The sequence below is a fragment of the Ascidiella aspersa genome, chromosome 7 (genome assembly GCF_963924565.1).
Source record: "Ascidiella aspersa chromosome 7, kaAscAspe10.2, whole genome shotgun sequence".
In the NCBI taxonomy this organism is placed as follows: Eukaryota; Metazoa; Chordata; class Ascidiacea; order Phlebobranchia; family Ascidiidae; genus Ascidiella; species Ascidiella aspersa.
Genome location: NC_139453.1, coordinates 26218964 through 26238873, shown reverse-complemented (window position 1 = coordinate 26238873; position 19910 = coordinate 26218964). Strand labels below are relative to the sequence as shown.

Sequence of the window (19910 nt, the reverse complement as noted above, 5' to 3'; positions counted from 1 at the left end):
TGCGTTGCGATAGGAAAGATTTTATGCGTTCAGATAAATTATTCTACTTTCGCCACTACGCCCATTACGCATTGCTGAATACTACAGATCAAAAAACTGATCTGTATTATTCACTTGGCCTGTCGGTATACACATTGTGTAATAAAAATTATAATTTTATGCAATACAATATCCTGCTGCTCTATCCCGACAGGGTTATCAGCTTGCTTGATTAAGGCATTTTTTGGTAAACGACGACGAAATGTCTGGTTTTGAATATGAAATGCCCGAAGACGGCAAAAAGAACAAAGCATGTCCGGTGAGTAAAACATTTATGATGTAGAGTTTATAAATATTTTCTTGTTGTACATAATCTTTCGATAGCGGAGCACAGGTCTACCATAGGTAATTTTACATTGCTGGTTGTTTTCAAATTCCTCTTGGTGTAATGTTGTTTGTTAAATGTTACATAGCATTTTAACCTTATAAGTCTGAACGTGTCACATTAAAAATACCAAAATGTAAAGCAAACACACTCGAAAATTCTAAAAGAAGTAAAGTATGTGAACACATATAAGGTGCGTTATCAACTTGTAATCTAGATCAGGTTGGTCAAAGATTGTGAGCATTTAAGACAACAATCATATTCTTCGGCCACACACAGTAAGCTACATACAAAAACTTTAACAGTTTTTTCAACAGGGTAGAAAGAAAAGATTTACACAATACCAAAAAATTGAATATATTTGGTTTATTGACCAGTTTAAAAATCAATATTGGTATGCAGGACGACCAAATGTAAGTCTAGGGTTCTAGACCAATGCTGTTAAAAGATCATGTATCTTCTGCAATTTTTTCTCAGTTGAAAGTTTTTGTTTTCAGAAAACATATAACGTTACAACACTAAAGAATATTTGGTTTGTATCGCGATGCTTAGCAGAATCACCACTTTTATTCCATATTTTAAAATAAGTTGAAACGCTTGACTTCTGGCTGGGGTTAGTTTTACCAAAAGGAGTAAATTAAAAACACAAAGTTGACAACCACTGATATAAACTGACTGCATTGTCAAACACGGCCCACTTGGATGCCTATACCAATGAAATAATTCCTAGCTCTCGTGAGGTCTGTGACTGTGTGTTTTGTTTCTTTTGACAGAGGTGGCAGGTCTTCGTCATATGCTCACTGCTCATCGCGATTGGTCTAGCCGTGGGGCTCGGTGTCGGATTGTCCAATCAGAACTCAGTAACTCCTGGTAAGTTTATGAATGGCCGTGAAGCAAACGCGATGTGTTGCTAGTACGTCACTTCAGTGCAATAACGACTTGAATCATTGACTTGATTTTAGTGCACTTGAGCAACTGTTTCAGATGATTTGACTTGACTTGGGTCGTTGTGGTAAAATGACTTGACTTGACTCAAGTCTTTCGGACAAAGGACTTGACTTGGACTTAAGTCATTGTGCCAAATAACTTGGTTTGACATAAAGCGTTTTTGTTTAACATTCTGTTATAAAATTAAGTTATTCACCTTAATCGTTGCACATAAAACGATTAGATTGAAACACGTTTTTTTTACTTTTTAGTTATTTCTCCATATCAAGCAAGTTACCAAGTTTAAAGTTTTATTGTTTTATTTTGATATAAGTGATTAGACTTTGAGATGACTTGCTCTAATAATGACTTTACTGGTACTTACGCAGCGTCACTTGCGCATGTGTACCCTAACGTCACATGTCTAGCGTAGGGTATTACAAATCACGGATGGACAAGGATAGCTTGGCACTAAAAATGTATACTTGAACCAGTTAACCTCCAGCATTTAACGCAGTAGAACCTTTTTAACAGAAGGGTGCAACAACATTAGTAGCTACTTAGTGTAGTGAGTCACGAGTTTTTGTGGCTAACATAGGTTTATTTGGAACGTCAATCATGACCTGTAAAATGTATTTGTTTGTTTTTGCAGAGAAACCAACGTCAACCGTAAAACCATCTTCTACAACCGGTGTCACTGTCATTACAGCAAGTAAGAATCTATTTAAAAGAAACAGTTTTGTCGACGAAATAAAGTTAAAAACACAACCTCGGCTATTTGCAACTAATGTTGGGTTTCAATATTGAGGTATTTTCCGTATAGATCAGGAGTGGGCAACCTAATTCTAGTGACGTACTAAAACCTAACTCAGAAAGGGGACTTTCGGCCGTTTAAGTTTAACTGTATCTTGTTATAACTATCGCAACGTCTGTTGATCAGAGATAAAACTAGGGTATTTTGCAGTTAAAGAGAGTCTAACGGCATTGTTACAAGCGCAAAAAGAGCTTTGAAAACGTACTTGAAATAGCGAAAAAATTAAAAATGACATCGTGCCCAGTTTGTAAAATAGCTCGCGGGCCGGATGATTTGCCTTGGTTGGCCGGAAATGGCCCGCAGACCGTAGGTTGCTTATCCCTGGTGTATAGATAAACATTTCACATTTCTGCTGGAAAAAATTGTAACCCGCATTGAACAGCAATCTTACGTTCTAGTAAAAAAATATTTAAATTATTTCGTGTTTTTCAGCACCTGTTGTAACAACAACTCCAACAACTCCTGGTAAGTTAAGTATTTAAGCTAAATCATTTACTTAGAGCAGGGATGTACAACTCAAACATGCCGGCGTGCCAATTTTTATCTTACAACTTCTTCCCGTGCAAAAGTTTCGTAACCGAACCAATTCTTTTTAATCATAAAAGCGCTTTTTTACCAAAAATAAGAAGGTTTATTTAAACTTGAAAAAAAATTGTCTAGTATAAATGCTCATCACTGCATCAAAGTGTCTCTCGGTGAGTTTTTGTTTCTTCACATCAAGCTATATAATATTATGTGAATATGCTAGCTTCCACACAGTATAATGTAACTATATCAAAAGTAATTGTTGGTTGTCGTGTTGCCGCGATTGTTTTATATTGTGAACAAACAATGCCAATTGACTGTATAACAAACTTAGTATTTTCTGACAATTGGCTGAATAACAAATTGAGCTTTTTTGGCAACTGGCTAAATAACAATTTTAGTATTTTGGGGGGAGGGCTTGCGTGCCATTTTTTATTAGGTCGCGTGCCGCTTGTTGGACACCCCTGACTTAGAGTATTTATCGTTTTCCTGAAAATGACCGAAATCTTGTAGAGGGGCCTTTATTTTACAATCAAACACTCAACCAACCTTGCAATATCAGCAATTTATTACGTAAAAGTCACGGATTAAAGTGCCTAAGGTCTTTATGAACGAATAGTTTATCCCGTATAACAGTGTTTTCCAATTCTTTTGATCATTCCAACACTTTATGCCGTAAAATAAGTTACGAAAACAAAAACGAAAGTTTTTAATAATGCATTAAAACAAACAACAACAACACTTTATTTATGTCATTTTTTACTATATGGACCTTTTTGAAAAAACACAAAATTGATGTACGAACTGTTTTTCTACTAAGTATTAAAACTGGAGAGTATACCAGTGATTTTTGACATGTGTTCCACATTAAACTATTCAATATTTTGCGGAGCGCCTGACATATTTTACGGAACACTATTGTTCCGCGGCATAACTGTTAAAATCACTGCTGTTTAATAAAAAAATTAAGCAAATATTGGAAAAAAATACTTTTGGAAAAGCTAGTATAAACTCGATAATGATTTGCAAAGCCAAAAAGTTCGACTACATACTACATCATCTTGATTTAGACGTTTCGTTTCGAGCTTGTATTATCTTCAGTTAATGCAACTCATTATCAAGCTACATTGCAGATCCGTGCATACTGTACCAAACTAATCTAAACTCATTATGCCAAAACTGACCACAGAAGAAGGTCTGTCCGTGAATGAATGGATACACCGTAATGAACTATTATTCTCTGTCTTATAAGTTGACGCACCATGGTTGGACTACAGGCTTCCCAAAACCATTATTCCATCCCACTATGCTTTGAAGCTACATCCTGTCATGGCAACAGATCTTTACACTGGAACAAACGCGATCAGCCTAAATATATCGGAGGTAATCCAGTCGATTTGATGTAATTTGCTGTAATCTGCATCGGTGTACGGGCGAGAAACTATTAAAGGGGTCCAGTTGCTCCCTTTATTTTCAATATTGTTCAAGATATTCTACACTACATTTGTTACTTTTTTTCTGCACCTGAATGACTTTACTGATTTTTCTACTAGCGCGAAATTATAGGTGATAACAACTGCTCTCTTTCAGTGAAAGTACAACGCGGTTTTTAACTGGCTGAGACTAATACTATGTGCAAAGTTTTTGGTTTAATTACGTTATTTTGCATCTTCTGTGTAGTTCAACATCTTAAACACTGCACTTAAAGACGGAAAATTTCGATACCTTAGATAGGGCAACACCATAAGAATTTTAACAGTATAAAGCAGAATTTTGAACAACGTTTATTCCGTTCACATATCGCATTCTGGGCACTATAAACCAGGGGTTGTTAAACTGGGGTCCATGGACCACTTGGGGGCCCGTGAACTAGTTTAAGGGGGTCCATGGAGGCCTACTTGAATTATTAGTGTATTATTAAGAAGTAATCAAACAAAACGGTTTAATTAAAAATAAAACGGTTTTGCACTAATATGAAGACTCAAGTTCACTTTCACATTTCTGGACCGAAATCAGCAAGTTTATGAAGTCTATTTGTATTGTGACGTAAATTTGTGACGTCATTTTTTATTTTTTCCTACTGTGGTCTGCGGTCCACGCGGGGCAAAAAATATTTTAGGGGTCCGTGGTAAAAAAAGTTTAAGAACCCCTGCTTTAAACCAACGACTGATTGTTCAGGCGACGAAGTACATCTTGCTGCACGTGGACGACGAACTGAACGTCACTATGACGTCATTAAAGCTGATGTCAGCGGCGGACGACAGCGTTCTTGAAGAAATAAACATCGTGAGGGAGTTTCGACACGCCCCGTTTGAATATTTCATCGTGGAGGCTGAAAATGAGCTGGCGACAAATACAGGTGAGAAATAAAGCAAAGTTGAATAAGTCATTGTTGTTGATATATGTTTTCTTGGTAAGTTTCAACCAGAAAACTATAATATTTGGCTATGTACATAGCACCAGGTTTAGTTTAAGGCGTTTCCCTTGGTTTTAGTCGGATCCACAAGCCATATAGACACAACACACCGCCATAGTTTGATTTGTATTTTCAGATTTACATTTTTTTTTTTTCGATTTCTACAGAGCGCTCGCATCTTAAAACACGAAATGTTCAACCGCTAACGTGCTGCTTTCTTTTCAGCTGACGATTACTACCTTTACACTTTGGAGTTCCAGGGTTGGTTGATCGGTAAAATAGTTGGACTCTACAAGACTTCTTACATGGTTGAGGGAGTGGAAAAGTAAGTCGCTTAATGCTGAATGAATGTATATTCGTGAAGCAGCCAGGGCGGATTTAGGATTTTAGTTTGGGGCATGCAACATTTCTGAGAAATTTACGTGATACTATATCGCCATAAAACACGTTTCGTAATAACGAGCTGTGTTTGGTTAAATTATTAGCCATATGTAAAACTAAAATCGAGTCTAGTTTCATCCAGCATGCTAGCGGTAAACGTTCAAGAAAATATTTGTTTCGTTTTGACCAAACATGAGCGCAATCAAATTACTAAATTTAAATGGTAATTAAACTCGACTAATATGACAAAAATTTCGTTTTAAATGTAGTATGATTTATCACTGCTAGCATATTGTGACATAGAAAATTCGAAATACTTTAGAAAAGCAACAGCAAAATAATCTAGCAAGGCTAGCAATTCAGGTCAGACACATTAACCACATCTTAAAAGATATATATATATTTCGCCAACTAAGGCATCGTCAGTATATCTTAATTCGAATGAATACTTTAGAAAAGCGCTATAAATTGTATGGTTCATAGTTCAACTTGGGCAGAATTGCAATAAAAAACTTTTTTCAACGCGGACCCCGAAAAAATATTTCTGGATTTCTGCTTTGCGTGAGCCAGGGTCAGCATGGACGTTTTAAGAGATGACGTCATAAATTGAGGTCATAAAACAAGTGGCATGTTCATTTGAAAACGTTATTCCATTTCTAAATAATACACTACTATTTTAACAACGATAGGCCTCATTGACCCGCTAAAACTTGTCTACGGACCCCAGTTTAAGAAACCTTGTACTATGTTTACCTAAAAACTCACCTATTCAATATTTCAGAAAAAATATCCGCTATTCTTATCCGAAAACAATGCGAAGTATTGGAGTCTCCATATATGCTCATAAAACATACATTGTTTCAGGCAAATGGTCGGCTCGGACATGGAGCCTACCGACGCTCGTAAGGCCTACCCATGCTTTGATGAGCCAGCTATGAAGATAAAATACACTACAACACTTGTTCACTTACCGGAACATGTGGCCCTGTCCAACATGAACATCAAAGAGGTAACGACAAAATTGAATTTGATCTTTCAAAGTTTGGAGAAGAAGTATTGTTCGGGTTAGTGTATAAACGCCTCTGAAAAAGTGTGTCGAAAACTCAAAACTATGAATTTGTTCTAATAACACCAAGGCCCAAAATTTATATGTACCTACGTTTTGCCTGGTTTTAAGGCAAGATTGTTCGAAAGTTTTAAAATCCTAGTCTATCAATGAATTTCACATGTATGATAAACAATGCGTTCCTTTACTATCGCGTATCTGAAGCTTCGTAAAGCGTACACCGAAAGCCATAACAGACTCACCGAATATTTCGATCAGCGATGCAAGGTAAGTAAGCCATAATCGTTTGCCAAACTGCAGCTTCAGGGCTAAAACGTAGTTGTTGATCTCATATGTGTGAGTACGTTCCTGGTATAGTATTCGGCTAAACCGGCTTGATATTCTAGTTTTGTTCGATCCCAAGGTGTTCAAACAATTAGGTAAACTTAACCACTTTGTGTTTTGGTTTTGCAGAACTTTACTCGACCAGACGGTTGGGTGGAAACTATATTCAACACTTCAGTTCCCATGTCGTGCTATCTGGGCTGTTTCTGCATCGGCGAATTCACTTACATCGAAGCTTTTAGCAACAAAACTAAAATTCCGGTATGGTTTGGGTTCTCAAGGCGGGTTGTTTATTTTATATGTGTGGGGCAGTGTTAGTCAAGCTTTTTTCGAAATGACCCAAATGCTAAGCGTAAGTAAAACAGTGAAGCTTTGGCAATCCAATCATCTTCAATAAACGTTTTGTGAACTTAAAGTGAACGGAGCACAAAGAAGGTTTATTAAATTAGACCTTAATTAACATCTGCCCAAGTTTTCTCAAATTTTGGGAAATCTTATTGCTCATAACTAGGGCGAATATTTTTTGACCAAAAAATAGGAAATTTTGACCTGAAAAATTAAAATTTTGACAAATTTTGACCTGAAAATAATTTATTTTGACAGAATTTTGACCTGTTAGAAATACATTGATTTAAATAATCTAGGCGTCGTTAATCACGCGTTTTTTTATACTTTAGATTGCTCTAATAAAAATATAATACGGTTAAAATGACTTTGAACTTACATCAAAACTAACTTTTTTTTGATAAAATGAAAGATGAATTTCAAAATAACCGAACAACCAATTTCAAAAAGCTAACTTTAGTTTTTTTTTTTTTTTAATTTTGTAAGCGATTTATGTGCAATTTTATTCGATTTAAACTTACAAAAATATTGACAAATTTTGACCTAACGTGTAAATTTTGACAAAATTCAAGTCAAAAAATATTCGCCCTACTCATAACCAATTCCACTATAACCAACCACATGAACTAATGCAATCAGCGGCCCGAAAAAATTAAACGTCCTTCCAGTTTCTGTTCGCCACCCATGTGTTGAGAGAAACTCGTGTAAAGGATTAAAAGTTTGAGTTCAACTAAAACGATCAGGATATGCCATTCAAATAATCACCTTTGTTTACTCTGTATTCCACAGTTAAGAGTCTATATTCCACCACACCGTCTCGAAACAGGACAAGCCAACTATTCCTTGATCGTCATGAAGAAGTATTTCGACTTCTTCGAGGACCTCTTCGAAATGGATTACTCGCTGCCCAAATGCGGTAAGATTTCGCAGAGAGGTTGGCTAACCCACGATTGTCCTGAAACAAGCCAAGAAAAACGTTTTCCTCTTATTTTTACGTCAAGTTTGTTTAACTTTTTTTCTTAAATTACATTTATGGTCAAGCGGCACTTTTTGTGCAATCGATATCTCAGTATATTATACCGCAGCGTTACGTCTCTAAAATGCAAACGACGTAAAGTAATAATGTAGTACAAACTCAAATAAATGAAACTTCCTTCAATAAAATAAACTTTTTACCTTTACCATAGCCTTAAAAAAAATATAGATTAAATTGAAACAAGGTATTTCCAGGTTATTGAGCTACATTATGGTTAGCTTTAGGAAGTTGCAACAATTACGAGCTTTTTCTGCGAATAACAGATAGCCCGATATTATTACCCTTTAGGCGGCTTGTCTTAAGTTCACTTACTTTTCGTCCATGTTATTGAAAGGGCAGTCGACCACCCCGTCGCAAAACATTGTCCGATTCAAACATAGTGATAAATTATATCTGTCGCCCTGCATATTATTAAGTTTAAATTGGGTTAAGTATCTACCGTTGTTATCTTTCAATTCTTGTAAGATTTAGTTATAAAGCTATCGCCTTTTTTCGCCAGACATGATTTCCATTCCTGACTTTGGAACTGGTGCGATGGAAAACTGGGGTCTGATCACTTACAGAGAAACCAACCTCCTTTGGGACCCAAACGAATCGTCGACCAGCAACAAGCAGCGCGTGGCTGCTGTGGTAGCTCACGAAGTAGTCCACCAGGTAGTTTCTCTAATAAAATAGTATCTATAGGGAATTACTTTTTAATTTACAGGCACAAAAATGATTGATTTATTTGATTTGATTGAGTGGCGGAATTCGGTTACTTCAGTCGCTGCTTTCAGAATACTTGACTCGACTAAAGTCTTTCGGGTAAAATGACTTAACTTGTCTTAAGTGTTTTGGACAATAAGGTGTTTTTATAATCTTAGTTATTTAACCTATTTTTTAACAATAGGAATTTGCTCGCTGTATATTGCGATTTTGTTTTGTTTTGTTTAAGGTCAAGTATCACTCATACTATCGGGGGGTAATCTATAATTGTTATGACAAGGATTTTACTTGTAATTGACTGGCTCTAATTATGCCTTGACTCGCTATTTATTTAACAAGACTTGACTAGGACTTTAGGCATTTCAAAATTATTTTTATAACAATACTTACTAGCATGTTTTGTGTTCTGTTTATTTACTTGTTAGCAAACATATTTTAAAGCCACGTAACGCTATACATTTTGTACTTTTGATTGTATCGATGCTCTAACGTTCCGATTACCAGTGTTGTTAACTGGTCATTCATTACAACACTATCAATTACAACTCAGTGGTTCGGCAACATTGTGACGATGAAGTGGTGGGATAACATTTGGCTCAACGAGGCATTTGCCTCCTTCTTTGAATACCTGGGAATGGAATTTGCCGAACCTGACTGGAAAGTCGTAAGTGCAAACATATAAAATACTAATATTCCTAAAAAGAATAAATATTCTATGTTAAAAATCAGTGAAAAAGCTCAGTTGTACTTACAACCTAAACCAGTGCTCCGCAACCTTTTGTCACTTGCCGCACACCAACAGGGTTTAAAGTTGTAAAAATATACCAAAATAACGATAAACACATGGGCAACGCAGCCAAGTAGGAAATTATTGTGCATATATAGTCTTATGCGCCGAAGGCCCAAAATCTTGCCATATTATATCCTCTTATCATTAATTTTTTTATTAATATAGTACGTTATTATTTGTTGCGCTGGTCACCTTGCCACGAAAAATAATTACCGACAACTACTGAATTCATTCGTTTACACCAGAAAAGCGATTTCTATCTATACTGAATTCATGTGTTCGCCAAAATACTATGGCCTATTTAGTTAATTATTCTGTTTCTAGTGGGGACACCTCGTCGTCCAAGACCTGCAATATGTGATGCGTGTCGACTCGGTCGTGACGTCACACCCCATTGTTGCGCCGGTGGAAAGCCCAAGTCAGATTACGTCACTGTTCGATTCCATCTCGTACTCAAAGGTAAAGGGCGAAGGACAAAAATCGTGAACACAAAATTCATCAATAAAATTAAAATAAACGAATTATTTCCCAAAAGTCCAACGCATTGTTGATCTTAAAAAAACTAATTGGTCTCTTTTTACCTTTACTTTTTCAAATCACGCCAATGGAACAGAAACCTTGCAAAGCACCCCACCTTTCGAATATAAACTGCTCACTTCCTTTTATTTTGTTAATCATGTAAACATATTCGTCGACAGGGCGCTGCTGTTCTTGCAATGATGCGCAATATCTTGGGTCACGAGCATTTTATCGGCGGACTTAATCAATACCTTAAGAACCACATCTACGGCAGTGCGGACGAGATGGACCTTTGGAGGGGCGTACAACAGGTAAAGCTTAGACCGACGTTTAAATATAGTTCATGCATCTTTTCGTGGATTGGCAATCTTTATTACTGAGAGATTTTTTTCGAAAAACCGTCGTGTTCAGTTTTTTATCTAAAATACTGAGCAGACGTTTGTTGTAGTGAGCAATGACATTTAAATAATCTGTGGCGTATTAAAGTTATACAACTTTAGGTAACTACTAACGCATTACACTATTTATTCACATTGCTTCGCCTTGTTTTTGCTTTTCCGTAGATTTGACACTTTGTCTATGCTGAATCCTAATAGATGATTAATTCCGTAAGTAACTTAGAAGTGAATCGCTATGAAAATAGTCTGTTAGTGGTGCACACTTGGCCAGACGTTCATCCGGGTGCTCGAAGAATAACGTTTAAAGAGATAAAAAATACCAAAAATCTCAAAACTTTTATCTTTTATAACCCGCTGTTCACATAACTGTATAACTGCGGTAATGTTTGTTCGTATGCTGTATTTTCAAATTGCTTAAAAAACCGTCAGGTTTACATTACAATGAGCAGCAGGGTTGTGAAGGTGGAGTCGGACTTAGGACTCGGGACTCGAAGTATAGTCAGTTAATTTTTCCGAGGTCTAATTTGGGAAGCTCAACTGGAGTAAACTATACACGAATCCCGAGTCTGACTTATCACATTTCGAATTGATATGCCGAAACGTGAAACTGTAAATTGTAAAGGTGGAATAACGTATGGCGAAATATTTTTAATCATGTATTGTTGGTGGATAAATGATATGACACCCCCCCCCCCTCCCTCCGCCCCCCCCCCCCCCCCTCACACACAACGTAACCGTACGTTTGGTCGGAGTTGAACTCGGTTTCATTTTCTGGTCGGAGTTGGAGTCGGGTTCATTTTTTTGGTCGAAGTCGGACACGTTTATTTTTAACCGACTTTGCATACCTGGCCAGCAGTAGTGCCTGACCCCCACGTTTGTAATTAATTCGATCTATATTTGTTTTTTCTCTGCAGTATTTGGACCGTGTAGAAGTGGCAATCAACATCACAGAGACCATGGACCCATGGGTCAGACAAATGGGATTCCCGGTTATCAAAGTTAACAGCTCCAATACGGTTACTCAGGTTAGTTGCTTTTGTCATAAATATAACGCTTGAACAAATTAGCGATCGCTACCATTGCGTTTGAAACAGTAAATATATAAACCAGTGATGTTCAAATGGCGGATCTTGATCCGGTTCCGGATCTTTATACCGTTTTGTGCGGATCTTCCAATGTAGCATTTTTCACGGTACCAATCTATGTACCTTGACTTTTTTGCTGACTGTTTTACTCGACTAAATGCCGGTTTACATGTTTACTATCCGTATTTAGTGGATCATCATGTTGCTAGGTTTGGCTGTGCTGGATTATGGCAGAAATCATTTGAACACCCCTAACATATACATTTCGATGGACTAACGTTAGGATTGGATAAGTTTAGCTTCTGTACATCGTAGCACCTAATTTTTTTTAAATGATTGTACTGCAAAATAAAGCTATGTGATAAAGTTTAACGTGCAGGTTAGATGTATTTGCTGCTATCTGTTAGTTAACGTATCATGAGTCGTTCTGCCACGTAGTGAGCGCTAATATGTAAAACCACGTGAAGCTAATCGGTCTTTACACAGCAACATTTCCTCACGGATCCCAACGCCAACCTGGCTGCACGGCCCAATTCTCCTTACGATTACTCTTGGAACGTTGATCTCACTCACATCAGCCAAGATAACTCAACTGTTGTAAGACAAACTCTGGATATAGCAGCTAACAGTGAGTATACATACTAGGGGAGTTGAATGACCAACAAATCATATGCAATGCGTAGTTGCACTGAATATGTGATATTAGAAGTCACATGACAAGATGAATGTCGACTTCATTGATCAGTAACAGCAGAATAGTTTAGCAAAGCTGGTAATTCAGGTCAGACACTATATTTTATATCATTCTGATTCATTCCAATTAAGATATACTAACGATGTGTTTCTTTCAACATATATAAATAGTGTCTAACCTGAATTACTAGGTTCGCTTCACTATTCTGCGGTGACATTGCATGAATATAAAGATTTCACAAAGGCCAAGAAAATGAAACATTGAACGAAAGTTTTTTTAAACCATCGTGAACCATCCGTATTTTATTGGCGAAGTTGGTATATTAATTTAAAAAACGGTTGTTTTGTATCAGTGACTGAACGGTTTGGTACCCAACGATGCAACTTACTAAAGTTAAAGAGAAAAGAAATGGAAAACACAATAATTATTTTACTGAGTCTAAGTCTATATTGCACTTACGCAATGGTAGGCTTTAAAATTTGTATCATTGGAGAAAATGTTTTTCATGCCAAACTGCCTAAACTAGCTTGCTTATATGACATGCAAACGCGGTAAATGTTTAACCCATACTGAAGAGAGATAACTTTACCAAAATTTAGTTTAAAAAAAATACATTTTTTCTAAATCAAGGTATTTGTCTAAATGGTAAAGTCTAATTATTAGGTCTCATGCTCGATACCGCGGTGACCGATGGAAACTGGCTCAAGGTCAATCCGGAAGAGACAGGTTACTACAGAGTCAACTACGACGAAGGGATGTGGATGCTTATCGGTGAACAACTGTTGAGCAACTTCAGCCACTTCACCGAGGTTGATAGATCGAACCTCATCGACGACGGATTCAACCTGGCCGCGTAAATAACCTTTAACAAACCCTCCTTGTTTTTTTGTGAATCACCGCTTCGCTAACGTTTATATAATATTAAACAAGCTAAATTTAGGCTTAAAAATCTAAGTAAAACGCAAGATCAGCCGTTTGTTCCAACTATCATTACTTAAATCTTGTCTGCATTAAGTTTTAATAAGATTAAATAACTTCAGATCGAGCTTATCAACCATAAAATAAAATAAAAACAATTTTCAGACGTAATCCTCTTCGATTCCAACCTCTATCTCATTACAATGAAGTGACATATTACAGTATATATACCTACATGGCTTCAAATTAATAAAGACTTGTTATTTAGGAGACAAAGCATAGCAGCGAATCCATGTTTGTTATAAAAGTGTTAAGAGAAATAAATTAAAATGCCTAAACCGATAAATAACTTAAAGAAGGATTTAGTGAGACTTAAGTAAAATATTTATGACCTCTAAAAAGTGGTTCCTTTTAATGCTGTATAAAAAAAACTCTTTCTATTTGTTACTCTTACAAGCTGAACTGCCTTAAGACTAATTTATTTCATTTATTCAGTGCCAAACAGCTGACATACCCGATAGCGCTTGACCTCACCCGATACTTAGACGGCGAGCGAAGCTACTTTGCCTGGTATTCCTTTTCATCGGGAAGCTCTTACATTCGGATCATGATGGAAAACTCCATGTACTATGGCGATTTTAAGGTTGGACCAAAAATAGGAAGTTCATGTGATCTGTTATTTTCAGGTTTGGCCTTGGTGACTTTAATAAAAAAAATGTGAAAGCGTAACAACGCCATCTAAAAGTGTAAAAACGGAGAAAAACAGAGAAATAATAATGTTATAACTATAATACATTTTCCCTTTGAATAAACTGCAATCGCGGTCTTTTAACAAACATATACCCGCATGTGTTTTTTTTTTAGTTTATATTCATTTAAAAAGTTTCCTTGGCCTAAGAACTCCATCCAGAATTAGGCATGCATTAGACAAATGTTGATACCGGTTTCGCTACTTAATGTTTTCAGAAATATTTCCTGCAAAAAGTCAAGCCGGTTGCCGACGAACTGGGATGGACTGTTAATGGGACTCACGAGGAAAGGTGAGTCAACAGCGTATAAGCTTCATACGGGGTTGCAATGAACTTAATGATTTGACTTAAATGCTCTTTTGACTTGACTTGACTTAAGTCATTCGGACAAGTTGCAAGTTTCAAGTTTTATTTTTCTCCCCATCCACGCTTAATACAATGCACATGCAAACAGAAAAGTAAATAACGTTACCAGATTTGGGGAAGGATCAGCCTTGAACCACAAGTGGTTATACAAAGAGACCGACCCTTTCAATTTTAGCAATATATAAGTTTGAATGGGCGAAGAAAAAAAAGTTGCGAGGAAATAATCATATCAACACAATTACGACTTTTGCAAAAAACTAAGTAAATTAAACACAGCTACGCACTTAGCAATAAATAAACAAATAGGACAAATGACTTCGTCAAATATGTTGGGATTAAATTAAGTTTTTTCATTGAAATGTATCTCAAGTTTTGAACATTTAACAATTTTATTGCTGTATATTACGTTTGTGTCCTTTTTAGTTAAATTGTTGCTCATAGTCGGAAGAGTTTACTAATTTTAATGGTTTAACAGTTTACTTTTATGTCAGTGGCATGACTTAAAATTGACTTGATCTCATAATGACTTGACTGGGACTTGACTTGTTATTTAAAAGACTTGATTTGGAATGAAGTTATTTTTCAAATGACTTGACTGGGACTTGGCTTGTTATTTATGCAAAAGACTTGATTTGGAATGAAGTCATTTTTCAAATGACTTGACTGGGACTACAGTCATTTCGAAATGACTTGTTTAGAACACTGGCTTTATGGGCACGCGTTTATTCATAAACACCTTGAGCGTCTCTTTAAACAGGACTGACAAGGTAGACGTCAAGAAACAAATCGAATAAATATATTTGCGCTAAGGCAGTGATTTTTAACCGGTGTTCCGTGAAACATCGTCTGATGTTCCGCATAAAATTGATTGATTTCAAACGATATTCCATCGCACACCAGTCAAATATCACTCGATTAACACAATGTACTTGAGTGCCTTTCAATTTATGAAAGTAAATATTCACTATCACCAATTCATATTCTATTGTGATTAGTTTAATATATTGTTTAGTAATAACAAACTCGTTGCGTAACAGTGGGGTTGTACTACAATTTGAATATCAATTTATGCTGGTGCAAACAGGCCGAGATATCGCACTAAAAAAATACCGAGCTTGTTTGTTTTGCTGTTTATTTTAAGGCAGTTTCATTTATGAACTTTCGTTTTGTGTTTCACAAAACTATTTAATACATAAAGTGTTTGGTGGCTCAAAAAGGTTGAAAAAAACTCATTGCGCTAAGTTATCTCTTTGCAATTGCTTAACAGTCTAGCTTGTAGATCACGATGTGTCTTATTTTCCTTTTACGTACTCTAACGAATAACATGGTACATACTTATGAGGCCATATGTTCCCATTTTTTTATATTTGCAACAGCATATGGAACAGTCTACTTCCTTCAGAAAGGACCGCTAAGCCACTGTAACAAATGTAGTAGTTCTTTGAACGAAAGCGAACATAATAAATAACGCTATTATATGAAAATCGCAAAGGTCGACTTGTATCTGCTGTCGAAACGTCAGCTTATACTTTGTTTACACCAGAAGAGCGATTCATGCCAATAAATATGTTGCCTGGTGGAGCTAATTCTTCAATAAACGAGTTACCGGTTTTAAACACCACTTTGGCTTACAGGCTCAACCGTGCACAGACTCTTGGTTTAGCTCTGCGTTTTGACGACTTGGAAAATATTGCCGAAGCAACCAGGCTTTTCGGCGAGTGGATAAAAGACGAAACCTATTAGTAAGTGATGAGCTTTGGTCAATCTTTTAAACAAAGTCAAACCGTGCAGATTGGTTTGATTTGTGATTTACAGCACAGTGGACTAAATATAAAAAAAACTTTTAATTGCACTGTCGGATCAAACTTTTAAGTGCACTTTCAGATCAAACTTTAAGTCGCATTTTTCTTAAATTTTAAGTGCACTTTTCGCTCAAATTTTAAGAGCACTTTTTGCCTAAACTTTAAGTGCAATTCCGCTCAAATTTCAACTGCACTCCCGTCTAAATTAAGACACTTTACGCTTAAGTTTTTATTGCACTCTTCGCTCATATTTTAAGTGCACTTTCCGACTAAACTTGAAGTGAACTTTTGCAAAGCATAAACTGCGGTGTACAAACTGACGGATGTCGCTAGTAAGACAAATTTATGTTTCTAAATTAAATTTTCAGACTAAAATGAGGCGGCGCTTTTGATTCATTGCACCGCGTTTCATATTTTTGTCACAAACAAACTTAAAAATACCATTTTCACGCTTTTCGTCACTACAGCATTCACCCGGACGTCCGTCAGCTGGTTTACCGTTACGGAATCGCAGCCAGCGGTGAGGCGGAGTGGAACATTACCCTGGACCGCTACATCAAGCAAACTGTGGCCACTGAGAAGACAAACTTACTGAGAGGTCTCACTTCTACCGAAGACGTCGGGTTGCTGGACAGGTGTGATTTTCTGTGTAGTGTGTTGTTTTGTCTTATCGTGTTCTCTGTCCAAAAACAGACCAGCAAACTATAAGGATATCCCATACTGATCATTTTATTTTGATAACGATACCCCATATTTTAGACAAAAGGTATCGCGATGTGATCTGATGCTAAATTGCGTGATTTCTATGCTCAAACATTAATAGATGAAATTAAAACGATCAGCGTTTTTTTGTTTCGTATTATAAGGGCAAAATTTTCTCTAGCGTGAAGGAGTTCAGTTACTTTAAGTCGAAAATATTAAACTTTAATTTAGAAATAACGACGTTACACTGTAAATCATAGCTAAAACTTCTATGTTAATTTGGTTTGGAAACGGTGCCGATATCATTCTACTTTCTGACGACTACGCGTACTAGCATTTAGGATAGGGTAGCGGCTCAGATCCGATATTATCGGACATATAGATACCCAACACAGAGATATTGCAACAGCAAGGGGCTTTTGTAGCTGAAATTACCCTTAAAAACCAACAACTATAGTAGACAAACGAGTTTTACGAAGGCACAATTTATTGTAATGTTTTAAATGTTTGATTTGATTGGGTAACTTTGTTGTCAGTGACATTACTTGAAATTGACTTGATCTCGTAATGACTTGACTGGGACTTGACTTGGGTAATGGGTATCCTATGATTTGGATTGGGTTTTCACTTTTTATTTTTGCAATTCGAGTACGACTTTTGATCATTGTATTTGAACGTCTTCCAGATATTGTGTAGACCATGGGTTGTTAACCTTTTTTGTATGTTTTACCCTCTGAACAAAAATGAATATCAAATTTACCCCCAATATATAAAGTGGTGCTCATTTATTAAAAAACGAAAGTAACAAATTACATCAGTAGTCAGTGTGACGGCTGCCCATGCTTTTTGGCACCGAGTTAAATTGCAATGTCTGGGAAATTAGTGATAATGCACAACGAATATCAGATTTAACATGAAGTCGGTTTCGTGCTTTATATTTGATAGTCAGCAATGCAGAGAAGCCGCTCCGCGAAAGTTAGTTAAAGAAAATGGAACCAGTATTTTCAGAGCTTGAATACCTTGGATTTACCCCCTAAAACGAGGCAATTTACCCCCCGGGGTAAATTTACTCCAGGTTAAGAAAGGCTGGTGTAGACTATGTCAACCTGTATCACATTGCTAGAATAGTGTGCTGGACTGTTTACGTGTTAATGCACGAAGTATTTTGTCGTAGAATGCTTGAATACACAAAGGATCCCGACATTATCAAATCGCAAGACGTATTCACTTGCATCCAATACATTTCCTACACGCCAATCGGAAATAGAATGGCCTTTAGCTGGGTCCAGCTCAACTGGGAATATCTCGTCGACAGGTACTTTACTTTTTAATGATGATTACTTGTTGAAGATGCGGAATATCTGCTTTCATCAATTTTACTTGATTAGCAGCGGTATACCTCTTGATTTATGACCATTTATGTTTCCCAGAATGGCCTTGTTCTTTCAAACATAGGAAATACAGTAAAATGTATGTAAGATAAAATACTAATTGTGTTTATGTTATAGCGTTACTAAAAGCTTTATTGTTTACCAGAGAAATTCATAGGCTACTTTGTTTGCCCTAAACCTATAAACAAAGACTGTAAAGCATTTTCACACAAATCTGAATACAACTTGTTGTGCTAGTCCTGCGTTATTTCTAATAACGAAATTAAATACAAAAAAACGATGAAGCAGCAAACTATTTAATAGCAGAATTAAATTTCGTAACAAAATAGCATATGGTTTGGCCGTTGATTTGCAGTAAAAAAATATGTTAATTAGTATTGAGAAATTGACACAGCAGCAATAACAGCCCTATTTTTTGTTTTTAAAGGTACAGCCTTGAAGACCGTAACCTTGGTCGCTTGGTTCCGAACATTGTGTCAGACTACAACACCGAACTACAGCTCTGGGAGGTAAAAAGATTGCCAACTTTTAGGATTATTTTTTTTCTTATCCAAGATGATGTTTTCCATGAGTCTTCGAGTAATTACAATGCTCCGTATGGTCGACTGGTCCCTGCCAAATCAATGTAGTCAATTGTATTCCATTACTTTGCTGGTCTCTAGACTGACCGGATAGGCACATTTTGGGACATTAAGAGTAACCGGTCACTATAGTGACAAAACCAATTTTTTCGACGCTAACCGGACCGGATCCAGTTAATTTATCGCTAGTCCGACCATAAAACCAATATATTGACCCTATAACGACCATATAACCAATTTATTGTCGCCAGAATAACCATGTTACCAATTTATTGGTATGTAAACCGACCATAAAACCAATTTATTGGCACTATACCGACCATCAAACCGTGTGTTGTCACTAGATTGAACAGACAACCCATTTATTGAACTCTACACTATAAGCAAACAACCAATTTGTTGTGTGGTAACTTTGACAGAAAAATGTCATACATAACCATATTAGACACGGTGCTGAGCAGGTTAAAATTTTGACTAGAATAGATAGTTTGTTTCAAATGGCATACACAATGGATTACATCTAATTTGCTATGTGACGAACAAACCAATATAAACGGATTAGAATAAGCATTTAATAAGCATTTGCCTTTTGCGCCCCCTGCAGGTCGAAGCATTCTACGAGCGCTATCCGGAAGCTGGCGCTGGAGAGAGCCCGAGAGCGAACTCACTCAACGAGATAAAAACTAACATCAACTGGATGGCGGAAAATCAAGATACGATCGGAAACTGGATTCAGGAGCAACTGGCAATGACAACTCCTTCTCCTACCACTACTTAAGCTATATAGCGTGTTTCCCTAAACATACTTTTTTGCCACTGTTTCCAATCGTACCCCGCACCCGACCGTCCAATTATAACTCCGTTATAATTAAACCAGGACCCCTTGTTGTGAACGCCCTGTTTCTTTCTTTAACATGCGCCAAGCCAAATGTGTAAACAAATAAAGCCACAAGAGTTGTTTGGAGTTAAAGTAACAGCGTGCTCTGTTTTTTTTTTCATTGGCTATGAACAA

General features: G+C 36.6%; 1 protein-coding gene across 1 annotated transcript; it reads left to right on the top strand.

The window, feature by feature from the left end:
• Positions 1–256: 256 nt before the first annotated feature.
• On the top strand, positions 257–19676 carry LOC146138700 (glutamyl aminopeptidase-like). The gene is made up of 23 exons (XM_083394653.1): positions 257–298; positions 1138–1234; positions 1944–2003; positions 3883–4013; positions 4809–4989; positions 5272–5371; positions 6292–6436; positions 6947–7078; positions 7952–8078; positions 8698–8852; positions 9454–9567; positions 10018–10152; positions 10392–10523; positions 11525–11635; positions 12182–12323; positions 13053–13242; positions 13803–13950; positions 14274–14347; positions 16057–16164; positions 16692–16859; positions 18101–18241; positions 18745–18826; positions 19503–19676. Exons 1-23 carry the CDS (start codon positions 263–265, stop codon positions 19674–19676), a joined length of 2883 nt encoding a protein of 960 aa, XP_083250779.1. The 5' UTR covers positions 257–262.
• The last annotated feature ends 234 nt before the right edge of the window (positions 19677–19910 follow it).